General features: G+C 45.6%; 1 protein-coding gene across 1 annotated transcript; it reads left to right on the forward strand.

The window, feature by feature from the left end:
• Nucleotides 1-4,493: 4,493 nt before the first annotated feature.
• Nucleotides 4,494-16,148, forward strand: CSRP3 (cysteine and glycine rich protein 3). The gene is made up of 5 exons (XM_079789361.1): nt 4,494-4,608; nt 8,920-9,088; nt 10,717-10,849; nt 11,953-12,046; nt 13,436-16,148. Exons 1-5 carry the CDS (start codon nt 4,497-4,499, stop codon nt 13,510-13,512), a joined length of 585 nt encoding a protein of 194 aa, XP_079645487.1. The 5' UTR covers nt 4,494-4,496; the 3' UTR covers nt 13,513-16,148.
• The last annotated feature ends 891 nt before the right edge of the window (nt 16,149-17,039 follow it).

Raw genomic sequence — 17,039 nt, forward strand, 5'->3', positions numbered from 1 at the left:
CAGACAGGACTACCATGCCAGTTTTAGAGAGGATATTGAGGTTCAGAGCGTTGAAGGGTTTTCCCCGATCATATAGCTTCGAAGAGGCAAGACAGAACTGGGACTCTGATCTGCATTTCACCAGGGCTTTCCCAGCCCCCACTACAGCACCTTCCCAGTGTGATCTCTGCCACAGCGTTATTCATTCAGAAGTTGTACAAGTTGTCTCTCACTGGGACCTGGTATCCAAAAGTCTGCAGTCCCCCATCTCACCCGCTGACATACAGGGCCCTGCCTTCTGCCTCATCCCCATAACTCTCAGACTGCCCCCCATTTCAATCCTGAGCAACTTCCTCAGTGACAACGCAGCCATCTCCTCACCAGGCCCAGGACACGGGACGGAGATGGTGACCCAGGGGACAAATGGGTCTGAGTGACAGGCATGCCTATATTTGGTGTCCCACCTTCACTGGCCCTCGCCTGTGCCGGGCAACACTGATAAACAAATGGCCCATCCCTTGGTGTCTTGCCAGCGTGAACTCACATCGTGGGCCTGGCCAGGGGAGTGTTGAGACACAGGAATTCCAAAGTAATGCAAGAGGCTGAAAAGATTATGCATGGAAGCCAGGGCCTAGATGTGCCTTCAGCCCATAGTGACTTACTGAGCAGACTGGTGCTGTCTGCATGCCCTCAGATAAAGGGCGTGACGACGCCTTGCCTTTGAACAGCTTCTCAATAAAGTCCCCCTTACCCGAGGTTCTGATTTTCTGTGGTTCCGGTTACCAGCAGTCAGCCGTGGTCCAAAAATATTAAATGGAAAATTCCAAGAAGCAAACAATTCATATGTTTTAAATTGCACGCCGTGTGATGAAACCGCGCCGCTCTAAGTAGGGATGAAATCTCGCGATGTGTCACCCAATTCGTGAATCTCGTATTCACGCTGCATACACTCCCCGCCCCCGCCCGTCAGTAGTCGGGTTCGTGTTCAGATCCACTCTTGTGCTGTCCCAGGGCTGTGTTCAAGTCACCCTCGTTTTACTTAGTAATGGCCCCAAACTGCAAGAGTAGCAACGCTGGCGATGCAGATATGCCACAGAGAAGCCGTGAAGTGGTTCCTGTAAGTGAAACCGTATGTGTAGGGTTCACTATGATGCCTGCTTTCAGGCATCCTCTGGGGTCTTAGAACATGTCCCTCCCAGGGATACTGCTGTACTGCTTTAAAGTCCGTCTTTCCATGGCCTTCACAGTGGTCCTGCGAGGAAAGTGCAGGAGACAGTATTATCGCCATTTTTCACCCAAGTTCAAGGTTACAAGGTCAGAAATAGAATCCATGCCTTCCAATTCAGGATTCTTTACAACACCCTTATCTTTGGGCCTTTAAGCATTGAAAGAAAAAAAAAATCAGAGGTGTCTTCTGTGTTTGGCCTCCACTGCTACAGTTCTATCTTCAGAAATGAAACTGGGCACCTGTTCAATAGAACCTTTACGGATTTCTATTTGGGGTTTCAAATCCTGACATATGTGTGTCAGTTATTTATGATCACTTTTTAAAAACCTGTACTAGGCTAGGTTACTTTGTGAAGAAGTAATTATCTATAATCTTATCCTCACTTTGAAAAGTATCACGTGTAGGCGATTGCTGCGCGCGCGCGCGCGCACACACACACACACACACACACACACACACACACACACACCTCATACATCCAAGAGGCATATCTCTCTCCCATTAACTTGCAGGACATGCCAATGAAATCTCCAGTGGAGATCTGAAGTGAGAAATTTGACCTCAGGTTTTTTTCCTTGAAAATTTCCACATCATTAATTTCACAAGTGTCACTGTCACATTCCTGGAGATATATTACATTTCTCCTTTATTTTATATCATATTGAAACTCCAGATCAAAATGAACATGGGCAATATTATGTGATTCTATTCTTTTCCAGATAATATATCATCTTTAATTAGGGAAAGATGGCTCTAAGAAAAGGAGGTTAGCTAAGAAATTACTACACCAAGTGTTTACTTATGCCTCACCTTGTTTATAAGTGAAGGGATTGGTCAATTGTGAAAATCTATTCCAATCATAAAAGCCCTAACATTTTAATGAAGTAAAATAAATAAACTTTTTGGGGAATATTAAGGCCTCTATGCCTTTCTGGGTGCTCTTTTCTCTGCCTGAAGTGTTCTTCCTCTTTCTCTGACGAACTCTTAGTCACCCTTCAAAACCCCATTTGGATGTGCCAACTTCTGTGACCCTTCAACACCACTGCTTTCATTTCTAATCTAAACGTGGGTAGCCATATCCTCTGAGTTTGCATGGCACGGCTCACAAGACTCTTCTCTGTTGCCTGTCTTCCTCAATAGAATGTGGACTTCCCAATTCTGGGGGACACAATTCACTTATTATTTTTATGTTTTCCTCCTTGGGTCCCTCACCAGTACCTGATACAGTTCTTGACACATGATAGGTAGGTAGTAAATGCATAGTGAATGAATGAATGAATGAATACAGACTTGATTCCCAAGTCTTTCAACTCAAAATTCATTATTCTTTCCACTAATCAAACAACTTGAACTATAGAAATAGAAGCATTAAATGTTTCCTTTAAGAAAAAAAAAGCTTTTTCTACAATTATACTGAGTTAAAGAGCCTGCTCCTATGAGAGGAAGGATAGGATGTTCCCGGCTAACCTCACACTGTTTCTGTAAATGGAAAAAGCTCCTTGCAGGGACATTCAGGTAGGGATGTTCCCTTTGGTCTGAGTATCGGGTTCAGTGGTCTGTTTGCTATTTACCTTCTGTTTCTTAGCAAAACCTGTCCTTGCTATGCGTCTGGGAGACACATTCCTGACCAGTGACCAGGAGGGCTTAGTGGCAATGGCCAACTATTATAAGAAGGTGACTAGCTTCCCAGGAGGGAAAGAGAAGGTCAGAAGCAGCCACTTGGAATGAGCTGATAGTGTCTGGTGTCGATGACAAGATGACACACCAGGCTTGGAGAAACCAAAGGATCCCAGTGAAAATTCAGGCCCCGTGGGGCTGGCAGGATTTCAGAGATGTCACTGAGTATGGGTGATTTATTTTAGTTTTGCTCTGGAGAAACTGAAAACTGGATTCATACTTATATACAGACACAGAAAGAAAAAACATTTTTCTGATGCTCCTCCTTGCCTAGTATCTCTCTCTCTTTTTTTAATCCACACCTGAGGATATTTTTCCATTGATTTTTAGAGAGAGTGGGAGAGAGAGGGAAAGACAGAGAGAAATATTAATGTAAGAGAAACACATTGATTGGTTGCCTCCTGACCAGGGCTTCGGCTGGGGAGGAGCCTGCAACTGAGGTACATGCCCCTGACCACAATCGGACCTGGGCACCCTTCAGTCGGCAGGCCGACGCTCTATCCATTGAGCCAAACCGTCTAGGGCTGTCTAGTATCTCTTAAACTTAACTCTGTAGTGAGGAGACAATGATGGCCCAGGGCTGTGGGTATCAGCAGCTCCTTGCAGCAGGATGTGCTCAAAGGGTGTGGGTAGACACACAGCATCCTCACTGGCTCTTGTGACCACACCTGGCACTGGGAGCTCTGTCATGTACATTCCTGCACATCATGTCACTTGGTCCTCTAAACAACACTGTGAAGCAGCAAGGAAAAGAATAACTCTCTTTATAGCATAGCTGGGAAGACAGATGTAAGAAAAGCTACGCAGTTCATCTTGATGCGCACAGCGAGGTGTGGGTAGCCCCGAAAGCAGAAGGTAGGTTTCCAGACCCCTGATCTAGGATAGTGCCAATATAGCTTATTGCCTGGGCTGGGATATTTCCTTAAAAAGGAATTAATGAATAGGAGGAATAAATCTGAACAGGGTATTTTATAGAGTATATATTTTTATCAGCAGGAGTAGCTAAGGCTTTGCTACCCAAAGGGTGGTCCATTACTAGCAGTATCAGCACTGCCTGGGGTCTGTTATAAATGCAGAATTTCCTGCCTCTCCCAGAATCTGCATATTATTAGCAAGATCCAAGGTAAATGGAGAAGCACTGGACTAGATCAGAAGATAATGCCACTTTAATAGGTTATTGCCACATCTTCTTCTTTTGTATTGCCACTTCTGATGGAATATTTCTTAAAACCCTAGATGGAACATATGATGACACTTAATATTTGTATATAATTTTATAGACACAAAATTAGCTCATTCATTCTCTCCAAGAACACTGAGAGGTCCCTAGGAGCAGGTGCTTTTGAAATTTAACAGAAGAGGAAACTGAGTCCCAATGTAGTGAAGTGACTTGTTCAGAGCCTTATTCAATGACTTGCACACAGTAACTATTGAATGTATGAATGAATGAATGAGTGAATGAATGAATGAACAAACCACCAAACAAAATAGGGCAGAATCCTGGTCTTCAGACTACTGCACTGTCAATGATGGTTCACTCCCGAGGCTTCCTAAATTTGGGGTATTTGCTTTATATCTTGTTAGACTTGACCTTGGTCAGAAAGTCTTCAAGATGCCGAACTTGGGTGGCGGTGCAAAATGTGGAGCCTGTGAAAAGACCGTCTATCACGCGGAAGAAATCCAGTGCAACGGAAGGAGTTTCCACAAGACCTGTTTCCACTGCAGTGAGTTGGCTGAACACCAACGAGGGCCCCTCAGCATCCAGGGGGCATTTCAAAGCTCACATTTGGCCACCAATGCTTACATATCCGTGGTTCTCAGCGTGGTCCCGGGACCAGCAACATCAGCATCACTTGGGAATTGGTGGCTCCCACCTTAGGAAGGGTCAGTGCTCTCCTGAGCACCCTCTCTCCAACCACTTGCCCAGTTCAGAAGCCATTTCCCTGCAGCTCAAAGTCAGACCAAGCTGGCCTCAGTGATGAAAGCTTTAACCCAGGGGTGACATTTGCAAGGTGTGACTTGGCAGAGAAAGACGGCCATTAGTTATCTGGACAGGATGGATTTGGCTCTAGGTGTCTCTCCCACTGGCCAGCTGTCACTGAAGTCAGCTGCAACTGGCTTTTCCTAAGAAAGAACTTGTGTCAGACAGGGGAACACGTGCCAATTGTGTTTAAGAGTCAGAAAAGGAAGCGGTTCTGGGCCTGGGCACCAGTCACTTGACAAAGGGAATTTTTAGCATCACCTGCCAGACGCAGATTCACAAAGGTTGAAGCTGAGGCAATTTTAAGACCTCATGTGACTTTGGACAAGTCATTTCTCACCTGTGAGCCCGGGCTGTAAGCATCCGTAGCAGAGCCAGGAATAGCACCTGCATCTTTGACTCTCTCTGGTCAAATGCACACTTTGACATGAGTGCGTTCTAGAATTTCTTAGTAGTTAGACCTGTTTTGGGAGAACAGTCTGTGTTGGCCACTTACCTTCTTTGCTTCCCTCCAGTAGATCTGGCTTAAGGGTCAGCTTTACTGGATATTTGGCAGATCCCCTCCCCCCAAAGTCTCCCACCCCACCGCCATGCTGCAGCCCAGTGACCACAAGGCGTCACACTGTTTCAAACAAAACTTCAAGGGGTGGGCTCCATCTGTTGCGGCAGGAGACACTCCATCCTTAAACTGCCAGAAACAGTAACGTTTTATCTGCTGCAGGCGTTTCCATTATCTCTAACCTCCCGCAGCAAACAAATATCATAGAAGAACAGGGGAAAATACTGTTCTGAGTGATTGGGTTGGCAGATTTACTGATGCTTTGAGTTTTTAACAATGGGTAATTCTTTTAAGTCACCCGACATGTCCATCAGATTCATTATTATTATTACAGTTATCCAAAAGTCATTGCTCAAGAGAGTTTATCCCATAACTCTCTGGCTTTTGTCCAAAAACAGCCCATGTTCTTAATAAAGAGTGGGAGTGGGGAATATTGGAAAGGACACTGGCATTGGAGTAAAAATGACAAGGGTTTGAGTCTGGGTTCTGCCATATACTGTGAGACCTTGGGCAAGTCATTTCTCCATCAGGCCTCAATCTCCCATCTATAAATGGAGATGGTGATACCTACCGTACAGGTTGTTGTAAGAAGAAAGCTGGAGTTCTTAATATGGAAATTCTGCTTTCTAGGCCTTTATTCTCCTTTGATCAACTTTGATACCTGAGTGGGGATGGAAAGTGGTAGTGAAGCTCTCCATGGTAGGGTGTCTTGTGTTTCCCAATCAGCAGGAGGGTGCCCCTGTTCAATGGAGCCATGGTGGAAGGGATGTGAGCATGTGATAGTGCATTCCTTTCCACCCCTTGATGTTTTCCTTAGAACTCGTAGGTGGGATGGATGGGGATCTGAGCAGTATACATTCCTAAAGTGGTAAACAGAAAGGTCCTAGATAGAAGCACACTTTTTAATATTATAATTGAAAGACTTGCCTGTCCACAGGCGACCCTGTAATCCCTGGAAATGAGGTTCAGAGAGGCACAGTCTACCTAAGCCTGTCCCCACTAGTGTTTGCCCAACTTCTAGACAAATCTTAATCCTCCTTACCAGTGCTGTCCAAAAGACATATAAGCCACATATGAAAATTTAAATTTTCTAGTAACTATATTTTTAAAAGGTACAAAGAAACAGGTGAAATGAATTGTAAAACACTTTACTTAACATAATATATATAAAACTAGAGGCCCAGTGCACAAAATTTGTGCACTCAGCAGTGACGGGGGGAGGGTCCCTCAGCCCCGCCTGTAGTCCGGGAGCCCTTGGGGGATGTCCAACTGACAGCTTAGGCCCGCTCCCCTGGGGGAGCACACTGTTCATCAGGGGGCAGCTCCTGTGTTGAGCGTCCTGTGTCGCATCATAGCGACCAGTCATTCCGCTGTTCAATTGATTTGCATATTAGCCTTTTATTATATAAGATTATAATTTATGTGTAATCAATACACAAATTATTAACAAATTATTTTTATATTCTTATTTTGTCTGTATTGAGTGCTTGAAATTCGGTGTGCACTTTGCGGTTACAGTACTTCACGTGGCAGGCGAGTGTCTGGGGTACTGGTCAACACAGCTCACTGTGTCTGTGCTTGAGAGCGGGTCAAGCATGGGAGTGGTATAGAATGGGCCAGGGTGTGCCAGGGCATCAGCAGTCCTGCAGTGACAGGAATGAGCACTGGAGGAGGAGTCAAAGCTCTGAAGCCAGGCATGGCTCAGTTGTATAATCGTGGACAAGTCGCTCGTCTTCATTCACACATGCATCCATTCATCCACTTATTCACCCACCCATCTATCCATCCATCTATCCATTCAACAAATGTTTACAGAGGACTAATTCTGGGCCAGACTGCATGTTATGTTCTGGGGATATTAACATGAAAGTCTTGCCCTTAAGGAACTCAGAATCTAGAACATCTATCAATATTTAAGAAATTGTTCTAATTGGCAACTGAGAGCAACAAGGGCAGAGACAGATATACACCTTATGTGCCCAAATATAAATCACTTTCCTCCCAAAATTATCCATCATAAGGGTTTCCCTTGTTTTCAAAGCTTTATAAAGTCTCCCATGCTATAAGACAGTCTCTCAATTATTTTATTATCCTTTTTTAAAAATTTTTAACAGAATTTTTAATACCCATAACATTGACATAATTGTTTCATAAACTTCTCTTTCCCCAATCACACAGCCACCAGCCTCTGGCCAGTCCTACCTCATCTACATCTTTATCGTCTACACACACACTCTTATTCAATTACTTCATTTTTAAAAATAAAATACCATTTGAGGAAGGCAGATGAGCCTGAAACAACCTCATTCAATGCTGAATTGCTTCTAGAGGTCATTTGATGGAACTGGTTTAAAAATAAAAAAGGAGGCAAGTAAATTGAATGTATGTGTATTCTTATTCCTGGGGCTGTGACCTCCCTCTAATAATCACTGAGCATCACCATGAACAACCTTGAAGGATCATTGCTACAAAGCAATTGAGCCCGTTGTTACTTTGTGGAAATCCTACATATTTTTAAAAGTTGCCCTAATATCATGTTAATAGGTACTTCTGATTGAGACACAATTTCCAGGTGACAGCCTCCCACCAGGTGCAAAAGGGACTGCAGAGAGTGGAGAAGAGCTGCCCGGGAGGCTGGGCCATGTGTCTCAGAGACACTGCTGATGCTGAAGATGCAGAGAAACAATCTGGCTGCCCTTGTTTCCCGAATTTGTGTGCAATTAGGAAAAGAAAAATAACATCTCCAAATCAATATGTGATTGAATTATGTCATTAAATTAAATACTGTAAGTAGGGATTTGACACTTTCATTTATATCCTTAAAAGTTTTTCTTTTAAACAGGCAAAATAAATCTTTCTAGAAATCCTCTCTCTGGGAAAATGGAGGTTTGCTTCGTACACTTCATTATGGGGGACACTTTACATTAGATAACATATGGTGACCAGGGGGCTTGAGCCAAGATAAGCCCTAAGGGTCTCTGAGGCAGGTCTGCCCCCCTCACCTCCTCTCGGCTTTCAGACTGGATCAGAAGAAGCCTCCATGGTAACTGTCTCCTTGAATGTCTCAGTGCCCTCCTAAGGCCATGATAAGTAAGAGAAACTGCTCAATCCGAATTCTTATATGATTAAGAAAAAATAAGTTCCTCTCCTGTCTCAGCTCCTTACCTTCTACTCACACACGTACACACACACATACTACCCTGATGTCATTTAGGAAGTCACTCCATAATTCAGGTTCTTCCGATTCAGGGACAATATTCTTAGCTGACCCAAGACCACACGCCTGGTTCCACTTCCACCTCTTTCTTACTGGGCACCACTGAACACATTGCTTCCCTCTCTGTGCCCCAGGACAGGTGCAGCGGTCAGGAATCAAAGTGTTCTTGGCCGAGGGCCCTTCTGGTCGGTCTCTTGGCCCCGAGCACATGGCTTTGGAGGTGCAGGGAAGTGGGGAGGAGTCTAACCCCAACCTCCTGACCTTCCTCTCTTCGGCAGTGGCCTGTAGGAAGGCTCTGGACAGCACCACGGTCGCAGCTCACGACTCAGAGATCTACTGTAAGGTCTGCTATGGGCGCAAGTACGGCCCCAAGGGGATCGGGTTTGGACAAGGCGCCGGCTGCCTCAGTACCGACACAGGCGAACACCTGGGCCTCCAATTCCAAGAGTGAGTGACTGTCCTGCTTCTCCCGGCCTGCACAGCCCCAGTTACCAGGACAGTTCATTCTGTTCCCATAGCAACGTTTCCTGGAAGTGGGAGAATGAACTATTGTTGATTTGCCAACCATAGAAATCCTCAGTCTGACCAAGTTTTAATAATGGGCCATCTCCCCAAAGTCTCTTTAAATTAACTGCCTTTCAAAAGGGCAGTTACTTTTGCACCATGGCCCTTGGTTTTCATGCCAAGAGAAAACCCACAAAGTACAGATGTTCCTTTGTTTGACTTTTATAAAACTGCATGGAGTCTCATTTCTTCCCTTTGAGGTTTTTCTGTGTAAATCACATAAATATGGCAGGGAAGCAATGGCCATTTGCTGTGTGTGTGTCACTAAAAGATTTCTTCCCTTGGGTTGTAAGATGACCAATGTCCACAGGAGGAGTGGTTCTATGGGGTGGGGCTGTGCCTCAGGAGTAAACAATCAATTACAACTATCCTGTGGGTGCCCCCTGCTGCCTGTTGCCAACATAGTGCTGAGGTTTCCCCCAACATTATCCTAGGGGGGCTGGGACCTCACACTGTGCCTCTTCGTCTGCCAGTCTATCTTGATGAGCACGCTGACCTCCAGCCCAGAACTGAGTATAGACTGGCAGCCACACACCTGCAGCTGCTATCTGGCCAGCTGGTGGCCGGGCTCAGCTCTGCAGTGGGACTGGGCAGAAAGGCAATGTCCCAGGGAGGGCCTGCCCCACAGAGCAGTCAGACCATCTGAAGAGTCACCTGGTCCCTTCCAAAGAGAAGAGCCCACGGTAGAGCCTGAGCAAGTGCAAAGATGTGTGATCAGTCATTTTGATTTTTCTCATTACTCAGTCCCAACCAGATACTATGTTTAAAGATGATACCAACTGGATTCTCTGCCATGCTCTACCCAAGGCTCACTCTTCTATGTTAGGGTTGTCTTATGATGCTGCACAAAGAGGGACAAGAGTCTGGAGACCCTGTCCCACTGCTTAAGAGCTCCACTGCTTTTGAGTGGCCCCTCCACCCTCACTTTCCTCCAACTAGTCCTGCCTTCGTTAGAGGTTATGGTGAGACTAAGGGATGAGTGGACAAGAAAACACCAAAGATATGGCAACACGGGGGTGGTTGTGGTGCCTCTATTTTGTATGTTGCTCTCATGGGGACAAGGAATGGACTATGGTTTGTTTAGTATTAACCGTCAAGATCCCATCTTGCCCTATAATATTTTCACAACTCATTTTGGAAAGTAGACCAATGGGCTTCCAAATGGAACAGAAAAATGTCTACAGTCACAGCAATAACAACAACACAGTAGCAAAATGACATTAATAAAAGCTAACATACATGGAACATTGCTAAGTGCTTTACCATAGAAAGGAAAGGTTTAAATTAATCATAGTTGATATTTAGGAACCCTTATTCATACCAGGCAAGCACTGTTCTAAAAGCTTTGCGCATGCCACCTCATTTAACCATCTCAACAACTCTGTGAGGAAGGCACTATGACTGTCCCCATTTTCTAGATGAGTCTGAGGCACAGAGAAGTTAACTAACTTGCTCAAGGTTGCACAGCAAGGGAGGTGAATGGGTTTCATTCATTTGTCTATTTCCATCAGGTCCCCAAAGCAAGCACGGTCAGCCACCACCAGCAACCCTTCCAAGTTCACTGCGAAGTTTGGAGAATCAGAGAAGTGCCCTCGATGCGGAAAGTCAGTCTATGCTGCTGAGAAGGTGATGGCAGGGGGCAAGGTAAGGACTTCTATATGAGCCAAATAGGAGCTGCTTATCTCCACTGGATCAGCTGGGAGGAATGAGAGAAGCAAGTAGAACTGTGGTGGGAGCCAGACCCTTCATTCCCTTTAGCTCTGAGGGACCACTTTAGGCGCCATCCATCCTCACCCGCGTTCCCGGGCTAAGGCTGTCCCCTGCAGTGCCCTTGGGAACCAGAACTGGTGACTCCAATGCAACAGCATTAGCCCACTAGCTATGAGGCACTCAGTAGAAGCTCCGGAGATAAAGATGCTCAAGCCTCCCTGCCCTTCAGGGTCCACAGTGCTTCCAGAGGTGCCACCACTACATAATTCAGTCTGCTGCTGGCCTCACCACTGACAGAGCAAACATGTCACAGCAGCAAGACACAACCTCCCTCAAATGTCCTGGCAATCGGGAGAGTGATCAAATGTCTGAGACAGCAACGCACACTCGCTCTACAAGCTCCTATCTCAGGCCTGACCCCAGGCTCTTCACCAAAGGATCTGGGCCCGACGAAAGGAAAACATCCTGCTTACACTAACTGAGGGGTGGAAGGGCCATGGAGAGCAGTGACTGACTTCAAATATCAGGGCAGTGTCCACCCCAGAGTGGCCATTTGAAGACACATGAGAACCCCTGGCCCATGCCTGGTAGACATGCAGATGTGCAGAAGGCAGGTGATTTGGATGTCCCAAGCCATGCACTCTCCCGACCGGAAAAACAGAGTTAAATGAGGTTGAGTTACCTGGATAATTGTCTTATTCACTTTTCTTCCTTAACTTTATATTCCATGTAAATGTTACCCACTGTCCCAAATCCAAGCTCCCCTCTCCAGTTTCTTGGTCTTCTAGCCTGTTCTAAAGGGATACACATGGAAATCACAACGATAAGTTTATTTTTTAGGGGCTCTGAGAATTGCTGGCCAAGTCCATAGCATCTCATTTTCTTCAAATCCCTGGAAAAATTATTCCGGAGGCTGATTAGGTACAGGAATGGTTAAGGCGGTGGCACTTCTTTAGATGCGCTGGTCAGGGTAGTGAACATGGAAGCAGAATGCCCTGCCCACCGCATTAAGTATATAACTCTCCTGTGCTCCTCAGCCTTGGCACAAGACCTGTTTTCGCTGCGCCATCTGTGGGAAGAGCCTGGAGTCCACGAACGTCACTGACAAAGATGGAGAACTTTATTGCAAAGGTGAGTGGTTCCGGAGACTCTCTTGAGATGTTTTCCTGAGGAGAGCTGTGTCTGCAGGACGCACGGCTGCCCAGCCTGAGCAGGGTTTGGGATCTCAGGATGGGAAGAACACCTAAAAAAGAAATCTGCCTAACCTAGCTCTGGTCCTCTCCATCGGAGCATATGGGGGATGATGCTTGCAAATGCTCAGGGGTGGTGCCCAGGGGAGAGAAGATGAGGAGGAAGAGACCACAGGCCTAGACAAATAGCATCACATTCTCTTCTGAAAACCCAAAAGCCCTCTGTGCACCTGAGTGGCAGGTGGGATTGACTGGGGACGATGAACTCTGTTTGCCCTCTCTTCAGTTCATCAAGACATATCCTTCCCTCCCTCCCTCCCTTCTTCCCTCCCCCTCCCTCTCTTTCTTCCTCCCTTCTTCCCTCCATCCCTCCATTGCTCTTTCCCTCCTGACATTACTACTGTTGACGCACACCACTTTACTAACAGAGATAAAACCGACAAGTGGGTTTTCCTTCTGGTCCTCGCAGCTCTGCCCTGAGCTGCCTCCATGATCCCTTTGTCTTGCACAGAGGTAATAGAGGCGTAGCTCTTCCCTGATGCTACAAAAGGAGAGGGATGCATTAGGGCCAAGGTAATGCGTCCTCAACCTCAGAGCCTCTCCTAGACCCCAGGAGCTGTGCTGGAGTTGGGTGAGGGGAACACTGAGAGAGGGAACACTGAGAGGGGGGCAGAGGGAGGACATTACTAATCAAGATTGTAGGTTGCCAAGGCTTTTCCCATGAGACACCATGGTTGGCTTCTCCTGGCAGTAGAGGACACAGTGTCCTCAGCATTCATAAGCCATAAAACCCTAACATGTTGCTGTGAGCAGCAGGGAGATCAACATGTAGACAAATAATTGCATGTGCAAGTGAAAAAAGCTCTAACAGCAGAGACCTACACAAGGCAGTGGCATACAGAGAGGCCAGTGATCAGTGTGGGGTGTTAGGGATGCTTCTTAGAGGACAAGCTTCCTCTGGTCTTGAAGGATACGTGTGGGTTTGGGAGGGGGCATTCCAGGCACAGGAAGCAGTGAGTGCAAAGGCCCCAAACTTGGGGCATCGTTCTATGTGCCTGGGGAGGCAGGAAGCAGCGGGAGACAGGGCTGGGCAGGCAGCCAGGGACCAGACTGCGTCAACTCCAATGAGAAAATGTCTGTGAACATAGAGAAGCGCAAAGTATAAGCAATTTTTATTAGAAGATCTAAAGTGTTCATTTTACTTACAAATTATCTTACAAAAAATTATTAAAAGGATGCTTCTTACAGGTGAAAACTGTAAGCAGACAAGGAACTGAAATAATGGTGCTAACCAACCCTTCTCTCTCCCCCACCCTGTTTTCGTTCCCAGTTTGCTATGCCAAAAATTTTGGCCCAACAGGTATTGGGTTTGGAGGTCTCACACAACAAGTGGAAAAGAAGGAGTGAAAAGTGTACCCGTTCTCAGATCTTTCATCGGCCTGAAACATTTCCCCGTGATCCTGTCCAGATGGACACCCTCCCCAAACATCCTCTCGTCGGTAGTTGGACAGGACTTCTCTTCAGAAGTGATCATAGTCTTCACCCAAAGTTAGAAGAGACCTTTGGAAGCAAATTATTAAAAGTTTAATCTGATTCCTGGGATGGGAGAGGCAATAAATACTTTATCGGTAACTTGTATGTCTCTGGATCTTTTCTTTCAAATAGAGGAGAGTTTTTAAAAAGAGAGGTAGCTCGACAAACTAGCTGCAAAGAACACAATACATGTCGGTGTCCATGTGGAAGGAGCGAGGAGGAGGACACACAGGCCAGAGGAGAGCAGTCTTCCAGAATCTTCAGCTGAGCTTCCTGTAGTCTCAGCTAATGGAGAAGCAAACAGGGTCCCCGCAGAAACAGACAACTCGACAGTAGATTTGAAAAGGGAATCAAAACTAACAAAACTGCTGAAGAGGAGGTCCTTTTGTCCCATCACAGGCTTGGCAACGTTACACATTTTGTGAAAACTTAGAAAAGGAATGAAATGTGGCATTGGCATCTGCGTCATAAATGATATGAGGATGATTTTCTTTTATTCTGGCACAATTCCTGAGGGTTTAGCAATTTCTTAAAACATCCCTTACATCAAATTGCCAGCCCTGCGAATGAAATGCAGCCAATTAAAAATGTCTGTCTGCCTCCTCAGCAAGTTCTCTGTGGCTCAAGTATGTGTCTACAGCCTCTGCTTTTAACCACCAAAGCTTTTCCCCCACCACCATGCAATTCTGAATTATTTGGAGTAAATGGAAACAAATAAAAATCTGTGGATAGCCCTGGCTACTGTGGCTTAGTTGGTTGTATCATCCCATGCACCAAATGGTCACCAGTTGGATCCCTGGTCAAGACACATGCCCAGGTTGAGGGCTTGATCCCCAGTAGGGGGTGTGCAGCAGGCAGCCTATAGTTATTTCTCTCTCTCCCTCGCCCTTTCTCTCAAATCAATAAAAACATATTTTTAAAAATTGATAAAAATCATGAAGCACTCAACTAAACAATGGGCTTTTCTATGCTCAAGTCCTAAGAACGCTTTCTTTAAAATGAGCAGTTATTCAGGGCTACTTACATGCTGTCATGGTCAAGGCCCTGCACTGCATTTATTATTTACTTTTTGATGCTTAAAATGCAATTACACCTGATCACTTTCTGCATTTGATTGGCATTAATAGAATGGCATTAATAATAGAAAGAAAAAATAGCTAGCAGAGGTTGTTTCCCATTCCACTTTCAAAGAGAAAACGCAACCCTAGCCAGTGTGGCTCAATTGGTTGGAGTGTTGGCCCATAAACCAAAAGTTCATGGGTTCAATGCCCGGTCAGGGCACATGCCTAGGTTGTGGGTTTGATCCCTGGTCAGGGAGTGTTTAGGAGACAAACTATAGATAATTCTCTCATATCGATGTATGCTTCACTTGTCCAGGGACTCTCACTGGGGTCATTCAGCCACTGAATTCCATCACAACAGCCTGAGGATGTACATTTTACATTCTCTTCAGAAGCAAGCACAGGACCATGTAGTGTTAATTTGTTAACTTTTTTGCCAGAGCTTTATAAGAGACTAGAGGCTTGATGCACGAAATTTGTGCAAGGGGCTCGGCCCTCACGGCCCCGGCCTCATCCAGAAGGATGTCCAGAAGGTCGTTCGGCTGTCTGGTTTAGCATATTACCCTTTTATTATTATAGATTTCCATCACTGTCAATAAATAATTAATAATACCAGCGATTAATTGAACTAAATCCAGTCCCCTTTAACCTGCCTGACTTTGAAAGCAGTACACTACCCTGGCCCTTCAGGAGGAAGTCCCCACACTAGAGACTTGCAAGGCTGAAGCTAAAAACTTCTGTCACCCTTAGCATTGCTCTCACCCTTACCCTTCCCTGCCTCACTCTCTAAGCCTCCCTGATTCTGACTCCAAAGCATATCTAGAACATACCCCTCCATTCCTATTCTTTGGTATGTGTTTCAGTCTGCTAGCCTCCCATAGCAAAGTACCATGGATTGGGTGACTTACACAACAGAAATGACATTTTGTTTCAGCAGCTAGAAGTCTGAGACCAAGTGTCGGCAGAACTGATTTCTTCTGAGGCCTCTCTCCTTAGCTTGTAGATGACCACCTTCTCCCTATAGTCTTGTGTGCATGTGTGTCCTGATAGTTTTTTCTTCTGAGAACACCAGTCAGGTAGGATTAGGGAGAACTTGAATGACCTCATTTTAATATAATTAACCTTTGTGAAGACCCTATATCCAAACACAATCACATTCTGAGGAGTGGTGTCAGCGTGGAAGGAGCAAGGAGGAGTTAGAACTTCAACATATAAATTTGGGGGGATGGGTACAATTTGGCCCATAACAGCACGTCATATAAGGATTTTCATGAATTGGCCTTGCACTTTCCTCCTCAACTTACTTAGACAATCTGTTCCATATAAGTAAGCTCCACCTGTACTTGAAGACTTGAAGCTTTCCAAATATGCCAAATAGCCTCACGCCGTCATGCTTTTGCTAATGCTATTCCTGTTGCCTGCAATGTCTGGAAGATGGGACCCCCTCCATCTTAACCCCCTCACCCAACTCCTGAGCCTGGTGAACTCAAAATCACAGGTCCAATGCCATCTCCTCTGCAAAACCTCTGCTAAACTACTTGAGAATTAATCCAGCTCTGATTCCACAGCCAGATATAATACAGCACTTGAAACCTTGAATTCTCACCTGTCTTCTTGTTAGAATGTGGCAGGCTTGCCTTCACAGTGCTTGACAAATAGCAGGCACTTCACAAACATTGGTTGAGTGAGTGAAATGGAAGAGTGCAGGCAGGACTAAATGCAAATGCTGCAAGAATTTCAGAAGAGTTTACTAGTACTGTCTACTGGAGTGAAGGGCCTTGGTATTGGAAAACAAAACAAAGCAAAGACAGAAAGTTATTGTGGATCAGCAGTCTTCCTATTTCTCCTCTGCCTCCGGGCACACTGTTCTATTCCGTCTCCCATGCTCCCTTGCCAGAGACTGGGACTTGGGGCTCAGTTGGTCAATGGAGGTCTGACCTCCAAGACCTCTGGGGGAGTCTCCATTCTCTCCAGACCTGTAGATGTAGAAAGCCAGTGGGCACTGAGGCCCTGGGCAATGGTGGAGCCACTAGGTTGGGAAGGAGCCTGGGTCCCTGCATGGAAGAACACCTGCTAACAGCTAAATGGACTGATGTAAAAGGGAGAAATACGCCTTGTGTTAAGCCACTGAGATTTAGGGGATGTATATTATAGCATTAACTCCCTTGACTAACACCCACCTGAAACACTGGATGTTTTATACCTGAGATGTGTATATCTCACTGCTCAGTGTCCATCCTGTCCATTTAAATCACAGGGAGCAGCATCAGGATTTTGCCCAATATTTGTGAAGCTGGTTCAAATGTGCTATTTCTGATGTGGCTATACAGACATTTGGGA

This window comes from Cnephaeus nilssonii (assembly GCF_951640355.1).
Source record: "Cnephaeus nilssonii genome assembly, chromosome: 13".
Classification (NCBI taxonomy): Eukaryota; Metazoa; Chordata; class Mammalia; order Chiroptera; family Vespertilionidae; genus Cnephaeus; species Cnephaeus nilssonii.